General features: G+C 34.0%; 1 protein-coding gene across 1 annotated transcript in view; it reads right to left on the reverse strand.

Moving 5' to 3' along the window:
• LOC150097977 (transient-receptor-potential-like protein) overlaps positions 1-24,502 on the reverse strand; it is a 192,748-nt gene that overhangs the window by 158,132 nt on the left and 10,114 nt on the right. Inside the window, 3 exon segments of the mRNA XM_090406648.1 lie at positions 7,190-7,424; positions 9,745-9,915; positions 12,041-12,385. Of these exon segments, the coding sequence (XP_090262774.1) occupies positions 7,190-7,424; positions 9,745-9,915; positions 12,041-12,385 (751 nt within the window).

Here is a 24,502-nt window from a genome sequence, read left to right on the forward strand (position 1 = left end):
ATCTAAATGAGATATCCAAAAATTATGGTATGATAATATCAACGGAAAAATCAAAAACTATGGCCTTTAAAGGACAAGATCCAGCAAGAACTAAAATAGTATTAGATAACAAGATCTTAGAACAGGTGAATTCATTTAACTACCTAGGATGTATGATCACTTATGAAAATGAAAAAGATATAAACATAAAAATTGCAAAATATTTAAAAATAACAGGTGTAATTAACTCTATATTTAAACCAAACCTAGTTCAAAAACAAACCAGGCTAAAAGTATACAATACATTAGCCCTACCGGTCTTAATGTATGGAAGCGAAATCTGGACAATAAAACAAAAAGACAAACAAAGATTAACAACAGCAGAAATGAAGTTGATGAGAAAAACTGCAAAGTATACCCTATTTGATCACAAAAGAAACGAAGATATTATGAAAGAATTAAACCAAGAACCAGTAATTGAAAAAATTAAAAATTATAAACATAGATGGATGGAACACGTTCAAAGAATGAAAACAGAAAGATTACCAAAACAAGCCTTAAAGTACAAGCCATTAGGAAAAAGAAAACCAGGACGTCCTCTTAAACGATGACTTCTAAGGCCGGAACAGGCCATACTAGGCCTAAATCCTTGATACGTATGATGATGATGATGATGATGATGATGATGGATCGGTTGATTATAGTTGTAATTATAGTTTTATGTAATTATGTAATTATATAATTATAGTTGTAACAGTTTTTTACTTTTTAGTGCCTTACATCAGTTATGTACCCAGAAGATACCAACATCCTTAGTTGGTGAAACTAGCTGGTATAACATAGTTGTTTATTATATGCACTTGATCAATATAATCCCATTAAAAGTCTTTCAACAGTATTTATGTTAGATCACAAGGACTGGAAGTTGATTTTATTAGCAAATTTAATTAATTCTATGTTATACTTTTCGATAAGTCTCTGTTTCGACACTGGCCACTTGTCTCCGGAAGTGATGGCGTGTTGTATTAGGGGCATCCGGATGGAATCCAATAGCTGACAGTCGTAAAGTATGTGGTCAACAGTCTGTTGAAGGTGTGGACTGCAAATTCACGATGGTGATTCCAGGATATGGAATCTGTGTAAGTAGTGTCTTAGTTTTGTTTGTCCCGTTAGTAGCATGGTTAAACCTGGAGAAATGGCGTGTCTTTTCAGCCGGAGTCTGCTTCTGATGCTAGGAAAGAATTCTTTTGTTCTTGATCCGTTTTTTGATGTTTTCCATTCTTCTTCCCACATGTCTAGGCTTTTCTCTTCTGTAAGTGTTTTTATAGCAGATCTCGAGAATTTCTGATAACTTGTTTCTAGCTGCTTCTTTAGCCAACTGATCCGCTCTTCCAGTATGCGCTTTCACCCAGCAGAACTTGATTTCCCATCCCTCTAGAGTGAGATTTCGAACCAGCTTTCTTGTCTGTTCTATTAATGCAATATAGTTATTCTGTTCTATTAATGCAATATAGTTATTCTGGTCTTTTATGCCGTCTATAGTGCTTCTGCTATCACTGTAAATTGTTGCTGTCTTTTGCTGAGAGGTGTAGAGCTCTAATTCCTGGAGATATGTAAGTGACTGAACTAAAGCAAGTTGTTCTGCTTGGTTCTTGGAATAGAAAGGATGCAGTCTAGAGCAGCGTTCTTGTATAATGGACTCTGTTATATGCAATGGAAGAACAACCGACGTTCCTTTCAGTTTTGCTTCCGTCAGTGTAGATTTGAAATTCGTCACTTTCAGAGTTTTCCTTCTCCTTAATATTTGTTTTCTTTGCTGGGTGAGGCCACTTACTGTATTGAAGCAGACGTTCGTAGCTATTTGGATCGATATTGTAACTTTCGATATATCTTCCGGAAGTGACTTCATATATAAGAGATGATTCTTGTATTTTCTGGCAGATCGGTGTTAGAGCTGCAATAACGCAAGCTGCCTCGAAAGATATTGTCCTGTATCCTTTAATTATGCGTATGGCTATAAGGCGTTGAACTCTGTTTAGTTTTTGTCGGTTTATTTTTGATTTTGGTGTATGTTTCCAGGTAGGTGCAGCATAAGATATCAGTGGTAGTATAGCACTGGTATATATCGTTTTAGCGCTAGTTGGCTTAATCCCCACTTAATCCTTGCCGACTTAGCTAGGAGGTTTACTATTGGTAAACTTTTTTCGGCAACATATAAGATGTGCTTATTGAAGGTGAATTTTTCGTCTATTGTTACTCCTAGGTATTTTAGCTTACTGGCTACCACGAGAACTTCTCAGCTTAGGAAGACTGTTAGAGGTTGTTTTGATTTTTTTCGTGAGATGTGGAGCACTTTAGACTTGGTGCTATTGAAGGTCACTTTCTTCTCGCGTGCCCACTCTGCAATTTTAAAGAGTTCTTCGTTGGCCGTTACTTCTAACTGTAAGGGGTCGCGTCCCCGAATCATTGTCATCGGCGAAGGCTATGACTTTTGTTTCAGCAGTGACAGGAAGTCTTAAAATCGAGTCGTACTGGATGTTTCGGAAACCTGGCCCACAAAGGGAACCTTGCGGACAGCCTCGTTTGACTCTTTTTAGTTTCAGTTATGGTTTTTAGTGTCATAGTTGCTATTCTGTCTGAAAAATAATTTTTTGTCAGGTAGAGTAAGTTTTTAGGGCATTTTAAATCTATTAATTGATTGATTATGGCTGACCACCACACAACATCGAAGGCTCCTTGTACGTCGAGTGAGATCAGTAGTACGTCTTTTTTTTTTCCAGTAGACTGTGTTCTGCGAACTCTTTCACCTCCATAATTGCGTCTACTGTGCTGGACTGAGGTCTGAATGCGTATTGATTGTTGCTTAATAAGTTTCTTGAGTAGACGTAGTGCATTATTCGGTTTATTAGAAGTTTTTCTAGTACCTTGCCAGCGACGTTTATGAGGTTGATTGGTCTGTATTTGTTAATTTCGCCGGATATTTCTTTTCCTGGCTTGATTATAGGTATAATTTTTGAGTGTTTCCATATTGAAGGAAATCGTTCCTCTTTTTAGGCTTTTGTTGTAAACTGTTGTTATGAATTCGGGGAATTCGAGAAACGCTCTTAAGAGCATGTCGCTGCTTATTCCGTCTTCTCCAGGAGTTTTTCTTGGATCCATTGATCTTAATATTGACTCGATTTCATTAGTTGCAAATGAGTCGTCGTCAGGAAAGTCTATATCTGTTTCCATTCTTTGTAAGTTTTGTGGATTTCATCATCTGTTGATTCATCGTCATAGGGAATAAACTTCTACATCAAAAACTTAACAGAAACTGCAGCTATTATGATAGAGAAGTTTATTCCCGATGACGTGCCATGTGTTTTCTTGATAGTTGATAATATAGATGTTGTCTTATTCTTGCTTGCTGCTCATTTAAATATGCAATTCCAAGGATTTAATATGGTTGAAACTGTACAAATTTTTTTCCATGTGTGTGTGTGTGGTATGGAATTATCACTCTGAAGGATAAGTATCAGGGACTGATACTTATCCTTCGGGATCTGAATGCTCAGGTCTGGGAGTACTCCTCCCAGACCTTATGGAAGGTCTGGGAGGAGTACTGCTGATGATAGCAGATTGATTTCAGCCAAAAAATAGGAGATATGCGGGAGGGTGGCTTTCATTTCAAACAATCTAGTGTGAGATTAATGCCAGTAAGAGAAAATATACAGTTGGTTGTTGCTATAGGCCAGGGAATTCCACAGGTGATCTGGAAGACATGCATCGCCAAGTTAGTACAATGAGAACAGGTCGAATGATTATTATGGGTGACTTCAACTATGGAGATATGGACTGAAAGGAGGAAAGATCACATGGCAGGAAGGAAAGAGAATTTGCCCACTGACTAAGAGATAATTACTTAAGGCAGCATGTTACTGAGGGGACTAGGGATGGGAGGATATTGGACCTGGTCATAGGATCAGAAGAGCTGTCCATAACCAAAGTGACCACATTGCTTCCGATTGGTGAAAGTGACCATGCGGTCTTGACTTGGGAGACTGTAAAACATGACGAATATTCTGCCAAGAAGGGGCATATGTGGAATTACAAGGCAGGTGATTATGAAATGCTTAGGAAGAAGCTTAAATCGGTACCATCGCATAAAACACTACAGGATCATCTACATGAACAATATTAAATTGCATACCTAGGGTAAAGGAAGGTTAATCAGATAGGAGTTAGGTGGACGAGTAATATCATTATCCGAGGTGCAGAAGAAGAAAATGCTGTGGAGGGTATATATAAGGAGAAATGTGACCAGCAAACTCATCAATAGTACAAGGCTCAGACATGATATGTGACCAGCATGGCAAAATCAGAGTACGAGAATAATCTAGCCAAGTAGTCCCAAGGAAATCCCAAAGAGTTCTTTCGTTTTGTAGCAAGTAAGAGGAAGAATGACTATGGAAGATTACCTTAATGAGTGATGATGGCCATGAGGAGATAAAATAGTTGAGTTACTGAGCGACCACTATGCTATATCATCCTATTTGAAGTTACTGCTTTAACATGTGACAGACACGGATGTGGGAACAGAGGTGGATGAATTGGAGATTCTTGGAATATTGCAGAATCTCAATGTAAATTCAGCTGTGGGATTAGACGATATATCAGCTAGGGTTTTGTGAGGAAGCGGAAGGGAACTGGCAGTGTCTCTGACTATGCTCTTTAATTTAAGTCTCAGCTCTGGTAGAGTTCCAAAGGAGTGGAAAGAGAGCAAAATAATTTCCTTGCATAAGGAATGTTTCTAAGACTGCAATAACAAATTATAGACCAACCAGTATCTCAGGCGTGGTGATAAAAGTTCTAGAAAAATTGGTCAAAACGAGAATTCAATAATGGGTAGATAAAAATATGATACTGTATGATGGTCAACATGTCCTTATGAAGCGTAGGTCTTGCCATAGTAATTTACTAACTTTTTATAATAGAGTAACAACTGAGTTGGATAATGGAAATTGCTACACGATGATTTTGCAAAGACATTTGACTCTGTCAAAGGCATTTGGAACTATGTTATGCAAATGCAAAACTACATGGAACTATGTTATACAAATTAGAACCAATGGGGATGGACATGGCACTGGTTAAGTGGATAAAAGTTTGGTTGCTGGACAGACATGAGAAAGTGGTATATGGAGGGGCAGAATCGAGGAGAAAACAGGCGACTAGTGGTGGGCTGTAAGTTTCAGTACTGAGACCATTGCTGTTTAATTTGTACATAAATGATATACATGAATAAATTAAGTTGTGTTCTGATGATGCGAAATTAGGTAGAGTAATAGTTTATCAAGGCGATGTGGAGAACTTGCAGGATGATTTAAATGGGCGATTAAGTATGGGCAAAAATCAATGGATATCAGTTTAATGTCGAGAAATGTAAAGTTATTCATTTTGGGATAAATATATTAAAAGCAGTGCATCACATTGATGGCACTCTACTCCAGGAAACAGATGAAGCTATACATTTAGTGGGGGGGGGGGGTAGTCAGATAATAGATGTTTAGAAGACATATTGCTAAGGTAGCCCATAAGATTACTTGGCTATTGAAGAACACACTGTCATGCGGGGATAAGGTAGTTTATTCCTCTTTATAAGGCCTTGAATATGCCCACATTTTGGATTGCTGTTCTCAAGTCTATTTTCCTGGGTTTCTTAAGAGATGAGGAACTGATGGAGAGGATTGAGAGGCGAGTGACCCATGGAATGTTCCCTATGAGGATGGATTGAAAATGTGTAGATTGCAAAATGTATAGATGATTAGAAACATTTAAGTTGCCTAAAGGGTTTTATAGGATATATGCAAGAGAAATGTTTAAGCCCTTGGCTATTGGAACTAGAACAAGGGGTCATCCCCAAAAGTTGAATGAATTTGTGGTTAGTAGGGGGTGTGAGGACTAGATTATTTTTTTTCTTGGAGAGTTGTGAATGAGTGGAATGGGTTGCCAGAGTCAGTTGTGAATGCCTTGTCTGTTAATCTGTTCAAGGATAGGTATGATAGATTGGGTCTCCCGCGATGAGTCTTCGGGCTACAAGGAGGTGCTCGTATAATAATGACAATAATTATAACTTTAAGAATGTATTATTTCTCAAGCTGACAATAAAACATATAGTATATAGGATTAAAGGTTTCCATGGTGATATTTACAGGAGAAATTCAAACTGTTTGAGTAGTCAACAATGATGAATAGCATAGTCTTTCAAAACAAATAAAACTTTTGTATTTCCCTCTGAGGGTCCCATCTGTGTAGCCTTTGTCTTTTTCCCAGCGGTTATTCTTCTGTCTTCCGTCATCTATGTGGTTGATGATGAGCCAAAATGAACTCTTTCAACTTCTGTCTGTCCCTGAAGAGTCCGAACAATTGTGTCCAGTTTGGTATCACTTGTTGTGATTTGGTTTTCAGGTCCACTTTTATTTTATCTATCTATCTAATTCTGGGCCGCCCTTTGTATATTTTACCTTCCAGCGCTGTATACAGGGTTTTAGTTGCTAATCTTTCTGTTCTTATTCTGGTCACATGGCCAAACCATCGCAGTCTCCATTCTTGGATTTTGTCTATTATTGTTATTTCTTGTTTTAGTTGTTTTCTTATGTCTTCGTTTCTTAGTCTAACCAGCAAAGATACTCCAAGTAATCTTCTTAGCCAACCTATTTCAGTAGTCAATAATTTTTTCTCTTCAGCTTTTTTGAAATTCCAGTATTCACTTCCATAGAGGAGTATAGGGAGGACCATTGTGTTATAGATTCTTACTTTTGTTACTTGTTTGATGCCCGACTTCCATATTTTATTTAGTCGTCCAAAAGTTTGAGTTGCTTGACTGATTCGTCTGTTTATATCTTTTGTAATTTCACCATTGTACTCAATTAGTCCTCCGAGGTAGGTGAAGTTTACTGCCTGCTCTAGATTCTTACTATTAATTTCAATTTTCAAATTGGTGTTTCTTTTTCCTATTTGCATAATTTTTGTTTTGTCTGTATTTAAGTTTAATCCAACTTGTATACATTCTTCCTTTATTGTATTAGAAATTCGTTGTAGATCTTCTTCCGTGTTTGCACGTAATGCAAGAATCTGTTACCTTTTTCAAATAAAAAAGAGTATGAAATATAACATATAGTAAATGGAGGAATGATAAAAACTAGTTTATGAGAAAAAACATTATACTTACAGAGAAAAAATAAATAAGAAAATGAGTGCATAATGAACTTGACAAATGGTTTCCTTATTAGTTTAGCTAAACCACTTCTAGGACAGAACATGTACATCCAGGAATAGAAAGGAAATAACAAGCCGATCTTTGCGATGTCCCATGCCTGTTTAAAAACTGATTTTCTACGGAATCCGGGGAGTCCATCATACCAGAGGGTACCCAACAGCTGTTGCACATTTGGGTGAGCAACAAACTGAAATAAAGTATACAGTAAAGTGAAATAAGATTAAATGAAATGAAGAACAAGTTATAATAAAATTAAAACTTTAAAATTAAAAAAAATTAGGTTGAATAAAGTAGCCTATTATGTAATTCAATTGGATAACTGAATTTTATTTTAGGAATCTATCATGAGCACAGGTTACTTATAGGATCACACAGGTAGCCTCTCTTCACGTCATTACACGTTACTTGCATTTTCTTTGAAATATGCTAAATGATCACGTCTGATAACAAAATGAATTTGGTTACTATGGCAATATCTCATGGTATAATATTAACATTAAGATTGAATGCAGCACTATGTACCACCCTTCGTGAATGCACGTAATTCACAATCCCTAAATTTTCTTTCATAGAATGTATTAAGGTGAGGCGTTTTCACAGTATTACCAAGAAAAGTCACATGAGGATATTTCATTTCTTAATTTACGAAATATTATGATGCTGTCTAATCGTTTGTGGGGAAGCTAAAAAACACACTAGCAAAAACAAAGTCCTGGACTATCCTTTTAAGTGAATAAAATAAAAAATTAGCGAGCGCCTTTCATTCCCCTACAGGGAGTAGGCCCTACCGTTTTAGTCCTATCTTACTTTTGGAGACTGAGGGGACAATTCAATCTCCACCTGTAGCCAATTAGAGATAGATGGCCCAAGGCTATCACTAATTATACCTGGCATCCGATTAAGAGAGATGGCTGGCAAGTGCTGCCATTTCGTAGTTCCTAATACTAACACTATGTTTACTGTCTGAAAATAGTGTCAGTTATACGGTCGATTTTCTTGAGTTTACGGGCGAAAAACTCGAGCTTCCCAGAGAAAAAAAACCCGCTTGCCCGTGCTGGACATCGACTAACCGGGGCACCGGTCGCAAAAGCTTACTAAAAGTTCAACTCGGCGACTAGAATTGAACTTACGACGCTCTTCTTCGGGCAGTTTAGCGATGGACGGCACACGCCACTTCTATTGAGCTACATAGGCTCCTAAATGAAGAAAGAAAAATAAAATAAATCTGCTAACCTTTTATTTTCCGAGAAGGAGTAGGCGAGGCGTTTTAGTTCTAACTTTTGGAGACTGAGGGAGCAGTTCAGTCTCCACCATTAGCCAATCTGGGACAGCTGGCCCAAAACTAATTATAAACGGTATCCAGTGAAAGAAAGCAGTCTCGTGATCCCTAGATCCCTAATCCTAACACCATATTTATTATTCGAAATAGTGTTGGGTCTACAGTTGATTTTCATGAGTTTACGAAAGAGAAAACCACTTGTCCATGCCAGTGCAAACACCACTTTCACTGAGTTACACAGGCTGTAGTTAACGTAGTATAATATAATTGTTTCCACTTAATATTTCGTCTATACATTGATTTTGGGAAAAAGAAAAAACTTTAAAGAAAACAGCAGTAACCTACAAAATACAAATATGTTCCTCCACCACATGAAATTACCATTGACAAACAGATGCTTGATGAAAATCAAATCTATACAAGTAGTATCTGTGCTTGTTATAAGATATAGTCAGTTAAATGGCTCGTAAATCACATAATCAGCACTGTATGCCAATCAATTTGAATACAGTGCATTTGACTGGAAATTCGTTTATTTTCCATAAAAAGTGATAGGCATACCAAGTTAACGATACTTTAGATAATTAGAGCGTTCCAAAAATTAAATTACATTCGTATGAGAAAGATTAAGTACATATGTATGAAACTCATGCATTCGCCTTTCATTGAGAAATTCCTTGAGTTCTTTTTAGTGGAGGAAGAAAAAAAATGTCATAAAACAAATATTGTTTCATCATAAATGATGTCAACGAACGTAATTACATAATCTGTGTCAAGAAGAAATGCTTAGCAAGATAAGTTGATCGACTGCATGTATTTCAACATATGATTAAGTGTTTCTATAATGCAGCTATGAAAGATGAAATGCTGTAGTTGCGAATTCCATGTGATGATTCCAAGTTAGGTTTTTTTGAATGTGAATATTATTTTCTAGAGTTCCTTCTTTTTTTTATTCCTTATTCCTGTCAACAACTGTAGCTGAAGTTCTGGATAAAAGTAGATTAACTGGATTTTTGACTGAAGGAAAATAGAACGGTTTTCGTTTCTGTGTTAATCGACAGTGAAACGCCAAATGTGGAGAAAAACGCAACTGATAGACAATTTCACCCAGTAGGGTACATGATTTTTTTCCCAGCAGTCTCATTTGTTTCTGAAAACTGAACAACTTAATAAATCCATAACTGACACAAATTATGTATAATCAAAATCTTGTACTTACTCAACTTACTTTTTTCTGTTTATATTTGACCGCCAATTCCAGTCTTGTCAAAGGCATATGATCTCCAGGCTCATAGGCTGGTCGCAGTGGATCGTAATTCAAAATTATTTCTAATTCGTAAGAAGTTCGAGCGTGTCCAAGAAGCTCCATTGCGAAATTTTGGCAACGAACTCTTAACTTCTGCAAAAAAAAAAAAAAGATAAATTTAAAAAAAAAACGAGAAGGAAAATAAATCAGATATAAATTATGTATAAATCAAATAAATCTTGGGTCCGTTTAAAGTTTTTTTTTTTTTTAGACAAAAAAATTTAAACAGGATCTGAGAATTTGTCTTGGAAGATACCAAAGCTCACTTTTTCGATCGCATGGTGTTGAAAACATTATGCAGTCACCCTGTGTTGTTTCTAAAATAGAAACAACATAATTCACGCTTAATGAATTGTGGTTTGAAAAACAGGTGCCCATTTTGAAACAATATCATATTTTTTTCAAAATTACAATAAATTTTAAAAAATTATCAAATTTATAAAATAAATAAATAAATCCGGTTTTCTTGGAGTAAAAGTATTAGTGAGAAAACACTAAGGAATTAATAACACTAAGGAATTAATTAATAGTAAATTTAGGGAAAAAATTACCTTCACTGAAAAAGATATACTGCGCTCTCCGTGTTTGCTTTAAATAAAAATAACTTAAGTTTTTACTATTTGTATTAGTATTCTATTTGTATGTATATATACTCTTATGCCTTAGTATCTAATCTAAGTTAGTCATGTATGTAACTCTGCAAACATGAATTTTTTATAAAAACTGAAATTTGAGTGAATGTATTCTTTCTTTGCCAACAACATTACTGCTAAGGAGACTAAATCAATTTTCACTAAATAATGGACCAAAATAACTTTTGGCTGTTCATTAATGAAAATTTTCAACAAAATTAATGTTCAAAAAGTTTTATGACTAAACAAATTAATTAAAATTCGTATGTGTGTGCATCAATTTTTATTTCAGTTGGATCATTTCTTATGCTAGCAATTCAAAATTATCACAATCCACTGCTTTGATTTAAATGAATTTGAATTTACTCGTGAAATTTGGAAAAAATAGACAATTGTATTATATGTACATATAAAAAATAGGTAAAAAGTAAAAAAAAATCTGGATTCAGACACCGTGAAAATCAATGATGACATTATATCATCATACTTCATATTGTCACCTTTGTTATACTGTAATTCCAATAACAAAAATGCAATCTCCTTTTTTGATAGATTTTGGTTTATTTCATTCTAGTTATTGTTCGTTTTCATAGTTGATGTGATAATCAAAGGTAGAAAGGAAGGAATTAACGATATATTGTATGGATACTTGAATATAATTATATAAATAACTTCTCTCACGTCTTATATTCGAATGCTAGTGTAGCCTGGTGAAAATTGAGTTTGTATTCATAGCACATGAACGATTATCATCGGTAACTAGAGCAACTTTTTTCATGACTTTCTTTGGCCGATTCCCGAGTTAGTGGATCTTCGGCAAGGGCAATTAGGGTTTTTTTCTTCCCGAAAGAGTTTTAATCCCACAACACCAAAAAGTGACTGTAGAGTCACATTATAAAACAACAACAACAGTGTTAGGTTTTAGGACCACAAGATGACGGCAGTTATCTTGTGGTCTTAGTTGGTGGACTCGCTGTCAATGAAGGCTTACAGTAAATTACAGAGACTGTGTGCCCGCATGTATTCAAAAAGCTCTGCCTATTCCCTTTTGAAGAATGAAAGGCGTTTAGAGGTCATTTAAGGGAGTAGACAAAGCTCTGTAAGCCATAATAACTAAGTTTCTAAAGACAAATAAGCAGCCATATCCATTTTTTATGCTTCACTGATTGCAAGTCTAAGCGATCAATGAATCAAGGTTCAGCGGAGTGCGTATGGCAGACAACTGCCGCAATCTCGTGGTCCTAAAACAAAACTGTTGGTGCCAACAATAATGTGTTTACCGTCGGATTTTATTTATTTATTTAATATTATTATTTTTTTTTTTGTTAGTTGGTTTTCTTATAAAATATTGGGTCAAGCCCTGAATTTTCAGAAATAATCTCGCAGGCTGTGCAACAGATCGACTAACTGGGGAACCGGCTGAAGAATGGCCTAGAAAAGTTCCTCTAGTTGGCTACTACACAGCGACTTCTACTAAAATTATTTTATAAAAAATATCATATAATTTTTAGAATAACCACACATTTGTCAATTTATTTCTAGAAAACCAACTGCATAATATCACTGACAATCAGAATTTAGTTTACCTGATAATCGACTTTAAATTCATTCTCAACAAAGCTGAGACGTCTCAATTCCCAGCTAAGTTCAAAAGCTGTTAAAAAAGGATCAATACTAGACAGACATATAAGTGAAGGCGATGACAAAGCTGTGTACGAGTTAATTCTAGAGCGAGAATGACGTAAACAATCTTCTTCCATTCCACGAACACATTCTGAACAATCGCAGCGAACATCGTGTGGCATGGGTATAGTAGAGCCACTGTCCAGAAGAAGTTTTATAATTTCATAGTTATCTTTATGGGCAGCAAGAATTAGGGGAGTGATTTCCGGATTAAAAGTAGCAGTGTCTTGATCCACTTTCTCCCAACTCTGAAACACAGAAAGGCAAGAGAATTAATATTAATCTATGGAGAATGTACAATATAAAATGGGCGCTGGTAATATTTGGTTTACCTGAATAATAAACCAAATAGAGTGTGAGTGTGAATTTAGAAAGTGTGAATGATAGTATTAATGGTTTTACTGAGAATAAAAAAGATGAGATAGACGCAATGAGTGAGATCGCGTTGTTGAATGGTGCGATACAAAGGGTAAAACAGCAGCTAGAGCGTATGAGCAAAAGTCGACTGAATGAACCAGCCAATAATAAAAAGTATGACAGGAAAAATAGATGTATGAGTGTGAACATGAACATGAACATGAACAAGTGGTTTATTCAGGAATGGAGTCTAAAAGACGGCTTGTGACTAGTGGAGTGCCACAGGGCTCTGTTCTTGGACCACTGCTTTTCAATTTGTTCATTAATGATATAGGAAAGGATTTGAGAGGAAGTGTTCACTTGTTTACTGATGAGTTGGGTAGAGCAATTATGAGTGCACAGGATGTCAAAATTTTACAGGATGATTTGGATAGTTTGGAGGACTGGGCTAGGAAAAATGGATGTCAATTTAATGTGCCAAAGTGTAAGGTTATGCACTTTGGGGTGAAAAGAATAGCAGCAGTATATCGCATTGGTGGAACCGTACTCCAGGAGATTGATGAGGCCAGGGATTTGGGAGTGTTGGTGGATAGGGAATTGAAGTTTAGGGGGCACATTGCAAAAGTGACTAAAACAGCTCACCAAATCACTTGGCTTCTGAAAAATACTTTAACATGCAGAGACAAACAAGTTGTTGTTCCTCTGTATCGAGCCTTGATAAGACCCCATCTGGACTACTGTGCCCAGTTATGGGCACCAGGGTTTCTTCGTGATGGGGAGGAAGTGGAGAGGATCCAGAGACGAGTGACCAAGATGATAGTAGGTCTGTGGAATGAACCTTATGAGAATAGGTTGAAGATTTGTGGGTTGCAGAAATTGATCGATAGGCGAAGGAGGGGTTATATGATCGAGACATTCAAATTACTGAAGGGTTTCTATAAGATTGATCCAGAAGATATTTTTGAAAATATGACTGGTGGTGGGAGGACGAGGGGCCATGAATGGAAGCTGGGCAAGAGCGTGGTTGACAAGAGTGTTAGAGCTAGGTTTTTTACTTGGAGAGTAGTGAATGAGTGGAATAAGCTTCCAGAGTCTGTTGTGGGTGCTACGACCGTGAATGAGTTCAAGGCAAGGTACGATAGATACTGTGTGAATGTCGAATAGTTGTTCTTGACATGATGTTAGGGCCTCCCTCGATGAGTCTGTCGACTCCTTGGAGTTGCCCGGAACAACAATAATAATAATAATAATAATAATAGTATTTAGTTTATTATGCAAGTAAACCAAATAATAAATTATAAAAAATAATATTATAAATAATAGTACTAAAAATTATAAAAACAATGTTATGTAAGTAAACCAAATAATTACATAATAAACCAAATATTATTTGGTTTATTATGCAAGTAACATATAGCTGAATTACTAATTTACTAAATCAGTTTACTAATTTTAGTAACGTTATTGAGATCATAATACATATAACTGGCTGTAGATGTATACCGTTGAAAATGTGCTGATTGGAGAATTATAATCTTTCTCACATAACGTATTTGGCTCAGTAAAAATTTTAATACATTTCGCAAGAATATATATCGAAAGTTAGGTTAAAAGCTACACAAAAAGTCAAATCATCCAACATATCAGTCGACATGTAAGCATTCAAAAAGCAGTTTCCTTACGATGTTTCAGTTACTTTTGCTGTAATTTGAATATATATATATGTGTGTGTGTGTGTGTGTGTAAAAAGTTCACTCCCCCTTTCTTGAGTATATGCTATTTTCCATATCTTTTTTCCACATTATGACATATCTGCTATCAGATACGTCATAATGTCTCAAATAGATGAGTAACACATCCAATATAAGAAATATCGCCTACATATTATTATTGTGTTTTGTATCGTTTTTCCAACAGGGCATTAGCAGTCTTTTCCAGTATCTAGAAGGTGATTTTAATCAAGCTCAGATATTCATCATATAAGGATACTTTTCTTTTGACCAGTCATTACTGGATGATGTCGCGGGCATTAATAAGTTGTATGATCAATTAAATTGAAGATAAGTTAGCAGCTTTCAAGTGTTACGGGTTTCTTCGTACAATTCGGGGTTTTAGTGCAGCGAAAAAGACAAACCAATCGGAGAAAAACCCATGCAATTACATTACGCTTTTTTCCCCCTCCTACAGAAAGATAATTGATTGTGACTACTCTGGAGCCAAAACATTTTTGCCAAGCAATTTCAGATCCCTAGTAAGCAGAACAGTCGTCTCACAACCAGCGCCCGGCCCGAGCAAATTTTTGAGTGTCGGCAAGATTTTTTTTTCCACCCTCCCTTCGGTCGAAAGTGTAAATGTATATATACAAATTATATATATATATATATATATATATATATATATATATATAATTTGTATATATACATATATATAGTGAATAAATAAATAAAAAATAATTTTGTGTTTATTATATAATGAGTACATAATTTTTACACAATTTATAAATGTTACATAAATCACATTAAATATGACAAAACAAATATGAAAAAATCTAAATTAAGAATTAACAATTTTAATTATTTAAAAAAAATAAACCTTTCTAGCCTTAATTTCGGCAAAAGACTTTACTACTGCTTCCAGATCTAATGTCTTGGCTATGTCACTTTTAATAGATAAAGTGGCTAAGCCATCTAATCTCTCTTGGGACAATATTTTTAATTCATTTAATAAATCTATTGCTGAAATATATTTTTGATCACCATCAGCAGAACGATTTCTAAGTCGAAACAAGCTCTTTTTACTGTATCATTATCGAATTTTAAGTTACCAATGTTAAAGAGAAACCCAAAAGTTGATTCATATTTATTTAGCTGTTCAAATCTCTCAGTAATTGAGGTTATTGCTGAATCAAGAATTATATTTAAAAAATTAATTTGAAACTGTCTCTCAAAATTAGTAATTGATTCGTTAGGACATTCATAATCGAATTGGGTTTTTACATGTCGAGTTGGTGTGCTGTCGTTAGTTGGGAAATCAGCATTTAACCCAATATTTAGAGAAAAGTTATGGGCTTGGTGCTTAACTTTCAAAAAAATATTTTCGCTTCAGTATGACGTCAAGAATTTTTTCGTGACATCTAATGATTTCAAGGCTTCCATAATATTGCAAGAGATATTTTGCAATTGTTTGCTAGATGCATTGACTTCACTTAGAATGTCATACCAAACAAATGTGCCAAATATAAACTTGAAAGAATTAATTTTTTTTGCTAACGAACTAGCTTTTAATGCCTTGTTGCCTAATTAAGCTGTCATCTTCTGTGATGAAAATTAAAGCTTCATGTATTTCTTTTACTTGATTTCGTATTGCTTTTACAGCTTCAATACGACTTCCCCATCTCGTCGTACATAAAGGTTTTAAAGTAAAATTTTGGATGTGGTTTAGAAGAACTTCCCATTGATGACTCGATGAAGAAAGAAATTATAGATTGACTGAATAATGTCAAAAAATAAAACCGTATCTACATTGCAGCTTGCTGCATCACTCAATACTAAGTGCAAGGAATGCGTACAACACGGAACAAAAAATGCTCTAGGATTTTTGTTCCTTAAAAGTGCTTGTACCCCTGCATTCTTCTCCTTCATATTTGACCCGTTGTCATATCCCTGAATATTTTGAATATTTAAGTTTTTTTCTTCTAATAATTTTAAAATTACTTCAGCCATATCACTCCTTCATACCACTCCCTTCAGCCTACTCCATATACGGGAACAACATAGGCGTCAGCTGATTTTTTTTTTTTTTTTCAGCCATACCACTTCCTGTTGTATTATTAATTTTAATAAAATCTAGAAATCTTTCCTCTATTTGTATAATATCTTAGGTTTCTTCATTTTTTTTTTTTTATAGAAACATATCTTACAATTAAGGACATTTGCTCGTGCCGCGAAATATCAGTGGTGCAATCAACAATTATTGAAAAATACTTAGCATTCATTATTTTAGATACAATTTTTTTTAAAAATTTCATTACTCAATATATTAATGATTTCGTTCTGTATACATTTTCCTAAATAATGAACGTAAATTTCATTGTTTTTTATGCGTTCTACATGTTTTTGTAATACACTGTCAAATTTGGCGAATAATTCAATCAGTTTCAAAAATTTTCCATTATTATTTGTATATAGAGTATCTGAACTTCCTCTGAACGCTATGTTTTCTTTTTCAAGAAATTTAATAACCCGATATTAACGTTTTAAAACATGCATCCAGTATTCTTGTTCTTTTTTGAGTAATTTTAGCTGATGTTGATCAATTGTAGTTTCATTTTTTAAACGCTTTTCAAAATTAATCTATTTTTCAAAATGATTAAAATGTTCTTGAGATTTTTCGTGGCGCTGAAGAACTTGGGGCATATGTTTCCAATCGTTATTTCCTTCCGAAATTAAGTTAGTTCGAATATCAGAAAATAATTTGCAGCAGAAACAAAATACTACATTTTTTTGAACTTCAGTAAATTAACCAAGATCTTTTAATGGTTTCTCCGTTACTCAAAATCCTATTATAATGCGATACATGAAAACTTCTATTATTTTCATCGCGTGGAAAAAAAGTCTCTTTTGATTCAGCAGGAGGACCTCGTTTTACTAATATATCAATTATTGAATTGGACAAGTTTGGCCATAAAGTTGGATCGTCAAAAAGCTCGTAATTTAGTGTTGAGGTATTTGTATTTGAAGTCGAAGCTATTGGATGTTTCTCAACAGCCTGATTATCATCTAAACACAAATTCGAATTTTCAGACTCATTGTCAGTGGGGGACTCCACAGGAACGTCGCTTTCACTGACTCTTGTTTCTGATAATTTCAAAAATTTCCACAATTGATTTTCTTGCTGAGATCGAATAACTTCTCGTTCTGCTCGTCTTTTTCTGTATTGATGACCAGAAAGGGTTTTCATTTTGTTTCTCTGGTCTGCCATTTTTGTCTGTTTCTGAAATCATAAAAAACTTTTTTTTTTCATAAAGTATGGGCCCAAAACAAAGTAAAAAATTTAGAATTGAATGGTCATTTGCCAAGTCTTGCCCCTTTATACAATCATTTTTATCTGATTTTACTGCATTAAGAAAACAAATAAATTAGCAAAATAAAATTTAAAATTATCTTGTTTAATATTAACGTAAAACTCTGCATAGTAGTCAATGGGAAAAATTTCAAATATATGCAAGAGTTCGTAAAATAAATAAAAAAAAAGTTTAAAACAACACGACTATAACCACAAAGAAAATGAAATGAATAATTTATTTAAAAAATTTACTAAGGTAAATCACATATTTAACTACAAACTTACCTTCATAAATACGAGGTAACAAAATTCATTCAGCAAGCTAATAATTAACACACATTATTAATACAGTGATAGCGAAATGGCATGTAAGAAAATTTTGCGGATATGTGAACGATTTATAATAATAATAATAATTATTATTATTATTATTAGTAGTAGTAGTAGTAGTATTATAAAAACCTCCATGGAGTCAAAGACTCATCGTGGGAGGTCCACTATTATACACATAGTTTATCATACCGCGCCTTAAATATATTTACTGTCTCTGCGCTCACCACACTCTCGGGCCATGCATTCCAATCACTCGCCACTCTCCATGGAAAAAAACCTGCTCCTCATTCCCTTGGTCACACAAATTCCAAATCTCCTTATATCGCTTGCTGCTTTCTTTACTTGCTCTTCCTTTTCTCTTTTCCTTTTGAGAAAAGCAGCTCCCGATAACTTTTTCTCTTTCAAATTACTGATCTAAATGACAATAAATTTCGTATTGATAAATTCTTTTTCTATTAATTATTCATTTTGAGTTAATTAATTTATTATTTTTAAAACAATTAAATTAAATCTTATTTAAAAAATCGATTTAAAACAGTTGCCTTCTACGGATTTTTACTATAAATAATTAATTTATACAATAATTTGAAAATTTGATAATTAAAGGTAAACTATAATTATTGAGGGCAATGTAAGACGTAAAGTATGCTGCCCAATGAGCGATTTTGGCATTTTAGCAAAATGCGCCTCTGATTAATATGTTTATAATTTATAAACTATTATGTTTAAAATTTTATTTGTCTATCAAAAATCCAAAAATAAGCACACAATTAAAAACAAAGTCAAAAATTGTTCAAAGTCACTTAAACGCAGAATACACTCAATATGTTTCGCATTCAAAATTGAAATGAGCTGAAAAAAATGTAAGCATATCACGCTGTTTCGTCTATCCAAATTCGAAGCGGAATTTAAGAAAACGAACAGCGTAATATACGCCTATGTTTCAGACTAAATATTTGGATAGATCAGTGTTTCTGAAACTTCAGATATCTGTGTACCCCTTCTTTAATTTTCATTATTACCAAGTACCTTATCAAAATAATAATAATAATAATAAATAAAAATATATTTCATTGTAAATGTCTGTTTTATTTGAATTTAGATGTACATTTAAACAAACAAACAAACAAACAAACAAAAAAGATTTATTTTTAATAGAACAAAATTTATAAAGATACTATACATTTTTACTTAATAATAATAATTTATCATCAGTGAGAGGAGTGCTTATTGCTCTCTTTTGTGCGTTTTATAAATCCAGTCTTTAACCAATGATCCATACTTAAGAATTTGAAAACTAAAAAATTACCGTGTTTACTCGACTATAACTTGCACTTTTTTCCCAAAATTAAAGCTAAAAAATCGTGGTGCGAGATATATGCGGGGATATTCGGAAACTAGTTTTCAGGGAAAAAAACAAAACAAAACTGAAAATGAGTATGACTTACCAAGAAGCATCTATTCTCCATCGCTTCTTCTGTCCTTGAGAGCGGTTTCCTTGTGTGCAATCAAAGTTATCTATCCAAATACGCACATCTTCTTTCCCATCATATCAAGGAAAAATTACCAGTAATTTAAGGCTTGAGATACTTAATGAACAATCCTTGACAAATTACTAAGAGAAGTGAAAGATGTGCGCGATTGTAGACCAGTAAAGAAAGAGCAGCTATTAATAAATTTAGTTTAATCCTTTATCCAAGTGTGTGCAACAAAGTTTGCGCCTGAAAATATCTTCAGGACTGGGGTAAGGTAGACAACACTGGGAAACTCGTAGCAAGGTGGAGCAAGCTCCCATCACTTCTATCTCAGTATCTTCCATAATGCAAAACACATCTCCTTGCGGATATGTGTAATATTATGCATTAAGGGAAGGGTCACTACCCATACTGGTTTCGACCTCTATTGAGGTCTCTTCAGTGGGAGCCAGGCCCAGAGGTGGAGATAACAGGTAGAAGCAATAGCGAGGTCATCTTTACCTATAGGAGTTGCCAAAAGGTGTGTCACCTTTTTATTAAATTACTCTGGATTTAGAGAAAGATGTTGAAAGTTTATTTTTCACTTGGTTAGACTATAATAAATTTAGTTTAATCCTTTATCTAAGTGTGTTGGATAAAGACACACTTGGATAAAGGATTAAACTAAATTTAGTATAGTCTAACCAACTGAAAAATAAACTTTCAGCAGCTATTAAGAAGTGCATATGATTGGTGCAGTATTAACAAAAGATCACGTGGCCCAAACAAAAAGCAAGCTGAAAATTGAATGGAAATGCTAATTCTCTTAAACCGATTTCCATAATATCTGAAATACATTCACTAAATATTTCTTAGTTTTAACATGTTCATGACGGGAGGGGGGGGGGGATAGTGTCAAGCAAAACCATATGTTGCACTGGCAACATGTGGTTTTGCTTGAGTTTACAGCAGTTTCTGTTGGAAGGGAAATGTGATTCATTACACTAGTGTTTATATTCCCAGTTGTCTAATTGCACTATTTGTTGAGAAATATATTACACAGTCTGCAAATGTCTGTGAACCTTATTCAGTGACATGATAAAACTAATTGTTTTTTGTGTTTCTGCAGTATAGTTGCTGCTGTGGAGGGCATATTGTTTACTGCAGGGAGCGAGTTATCGCTCCAACGTGAAAGTCTGGGCGATAGTGACGCGCAATTTGAGTAGGATAATTCATGCATAATATAACTTAATATATAGACTATAAAAATTTATGAAATTCACATCGTATGATACTTTATGGGTTGTTTCCTTAAGTATCTAATAAGTGGGTTCTAAAATGTTTAGTTTTAGTATGTATGGCTATAATTTTCTATTAATAAAATATAATAAGCACATATTTAACTGTCAATGGGAAATGGCGCCTTTTTTATTTGGTAAACTAAACGCTTTATTTTTGTAAAATATCGTGTTGCAGTAATACGGCTCAACGAGCGCCCTTATTAAGCAGCGCCGTGAGGCTGCCTCTATGCTACACTCTGTCGACGGTACTGGTAGTAATATCGTGTAAATTAGGCCTAACTTGACGCATATACGAAATTCCAATCAATGAAAAATCAACCACATTACTGACTATACTCATCACATTAATGACTTCATTTACCCTAGGTATGTCTTATTGCACATATACCATCAATATAATTGAACTTCAGCACCAACTAATAACGTAAACACGAGAACTGATAATTATCGGACATTAACTAATACGCCACCTGCACGAATTTTAGATAATTTTAATTATAGATAATAACATCTCATACGACTATAATACAGTTTTTTTAATTATGTTTATTTTTTTCAGAAAGTTTCATATTTATATTATTTATTAATATATGAAAATTTTATATTAAAATATTAAATTACTAAATAAAAATTTCCGATTACTTTTGTTTCTTAAATAAAAATATTCTATTTATAAGAGAATAAAATTATCTCAATGAAATTAGATCTAAATGTTTCTGTCCCAGGAATTATCAAAATAAAAATAATTATTTTGAGCTTATATAATTAGAATAAAATACAATTACCTTTATAAATATGTATATATAAATTTAATATTTTTTAAATATGTGATATATCCAATTTAATTTTTTTTTTAATCTTTTCTGCCTCCAATATAATTGTAACATAAACTCTGTATGTTTTCCCGCCCTTTCGCCCAATCTGCCTCTGCCTCGCGCCAGGTCTGCTCACAGCGGACAAGAAAAAGCGTTTGCCATCTAAATACGTCTCTTAAATCTAGTGGGATCAAACATCAGTGGCGCACCCAGGAGGGGGGGGGGGGGATAAGGGGCCCTGCACCCCAAAGAAAAAATAAAAAAACACTAGAAAATTTTCCAAAAATCTTTTCCAAATTAAAATTCATTTTTTTTATTTTTGTTGCGTCGTGTTTTCTATTTCTATACTACTTATAAATTAGTGATCATTGTAGATGCTCAGTCATAGGTCGTATGCGATGCGTAGTGAATATTCTCAAATCGTCTACTCAACTCCCCCCCCCCTTTCTTCCCAAGATTAAATCCTGAGTGCGCTACTGTCAAACCTACAGCCTGTTGGTTAGAAAACTCGATACTCTCCACTTGGCTAACGTGGCTAACAGTAACCTCATCTCATAACTTTTGTTAGGTTATTGTAATTATAATCAATTTTAACTTTCGAACTGTAACCCTTATGATATTATGATGTTAATCTAGATATAAGAACGGCATATCTCCTAGTGTTATATGTAAGAATCCCTAATGTTCAACTATTATAATGATTAATTTTAATTTAAAATAAAATTAATAGTTAAGTGCAGGAGTTCACTTAATAATATATTCTATCTATAAAAAAGTGAATACTCGTATATATTCATTTTAAAATATATTCACTTTTTGGAACAAAATTATTTATGGGTTTATCAAAAGCATCATATATACATTTCAAAAATGTATTTTAATGTTAAGTTAGTAATGGTCTACTTAAATATACCCGTACCGTAATTTTATTCATGGATCTGATCCTGGTAAATCATTTAAATTGTAAATCCTTGTAAAAAAAATAATTTTAAATGTAATTTGTTATAATTGTTAAAATAATAAGTCTGTAGGGGGAAAGAATATATTTGTTCATTAATGCCTAAAATATTAGCAATAAAGGAGAGGAATTTGTGCCATTAATTTGCCCAAAAGGTATTAGTACAAATGAGAATAGGTCGAAAGAGCAGAATATAACTACGGGGATAGAATACAAAGGATATTTGTTTCGAGATGACAGGGGAGGGGATGAGATGAAGAGCAGTAAAAGGATTGATCAAGCAGAAGTAAAGATTATCTCGGTAACCGCCAGAGAGTAGGAAGATTTTACTATAGAAATATGAAATGCAAGGAGGAAAAAACAGTGTATAGAAGGAAAGAAAATGAATTTATAAAACTGCTAATGTTAATTATTTTCGGCGTCATGTAAAAGAAAAGGAATCATGGTCTGGCGATGCGACTAAAAAAAAAAAGAGGCATTCGTCCCACCTGAAAAATAAGCGACTGTGCAATTGGGGACATGGAAAATGCCTAAGCATATGGGTGTGATGATTTCTCTTAATCAAGAAGCATGCAGAAATACTACAGAAATTATGTCTACCTTGAAACTTCACGAGAAAGCACATAGAGAAATACTCAAAGGACACTTCAAAATAAATCAATTATATCGTATCGTAAGTTAGAAATTGGTATAAAGTATTAACTAAATAAAAAAGAAGAGGATATATGACATACAATATGTTGATTGTAATAAGTATTAAGATATCACTAGGTATTTCAGAGAAATCTGCACACATCAAAGTGCAAGGTTCTCCTTGGGGCTCATGACGCTCTCCATTCCATTATTTCCCTTTTCTTTCTTTTTTTTTTTTTTGTAGATGGTACTATGACAGACATACCTTCTGAATTACTCACCATAGCGAGTGTAAAATTTTTATACCTTCATATTTGACTATTTATGGTCTAATCTCATTTCCTTCAGCTGCCTTTCCATGTTTGCAGGATTTTGGTAGCTTTTTTTCTACCTCAAGTATTGATATATGCTTCTGATCATATTCCTCTGAAATATTTTATACTAAAGTTCTGTCACTTCTTGTGACAGAACTGTGGTATCACATATCTCAAAGACTTCTGACATCTAGAATATATTTATCTTCAGTTTTAATTTTCCCTCTATCACCTCATATGCTGCCCTAAAGAGAGCTCGTTGTCCCCCTATACTCAACACCCAACAATAACAACGCCTGATATTAAAGTAGCCACATGCAGAGGGAAATAGATTCATTATACTGGAGTGGAGAAATTACTCTATTACTCCAGTATAAAGTGTACGAGCCTACTATTAAAAAAAAAAAAAAAAAAAAAAAACTATTAGTACTCTAATGGCACCTAAAACATATAAACAAACTTTGACTTCAAAAGATGTTTAAAAATAATAATAAATGTACTGCTAAGATATTGTACTTACTACTACTAGTATTATAATGATATAAACAGGCAGCCCTCGGTTTACGCCGATTCACAATAACGCCGGTTGCGTGCGCGTGCTTTCTTACTGTAGTGTGTTTGACTGAGAAACGACGCTAGCAGGCATTCTAGTGTTTGAGTGTTTACCGAGCTACTACGACGTATATGTATCAAACCTAGTTTTAATGTTGAATCTACCTAATTGTTCTAATTAATTTTTTTTTTTACATACATACGCATTTAAATTGTCTGATAATAGAATGCAGAAAAATTAGCAGAACTTGGTGTTAAGAAGGCGCGGAAATCAATCACACTTGAAAAGAAGATGGAGGTGATTCGAAGAATGGAAGATGGGCAGACACGTGCTAATGTCTGTAGAAGTATGAACTTAACCTCCATCGACTGTTACTACAATTATGAAAAATGCAGATAGAATAAAACAGTGTGCGCAACAATCTACAGCAGCACTAAATGCAAAACATGTATGTTATAGCAGGGGTTAACTTCATGAAAAAATGGAAAAATTATTATCATTATGGGTGTTATAACTGAGAAAGCAACAATTTTTGAGGATCTTAAAAAGACAGGAGGCGAAGAAACATTTTTAGGAAGCAAAG

The sequence above is a fragment of the Typopeltis vanoorti genome, chromosome 16, assembly GCF_054136105.1.
Source record: "Typopeltis vanoorti isolate ZY-2024b chromosome 16, IOZ_Tvanoo_1.0, whole genome shotgun sequence".
Lineage (NCBI taxonomy): Eukaryota > Metazoa > Arthropoda > Arachnida > Uropygi > Thelyphonidae > Typopeltis > Typopeltis vanoorti.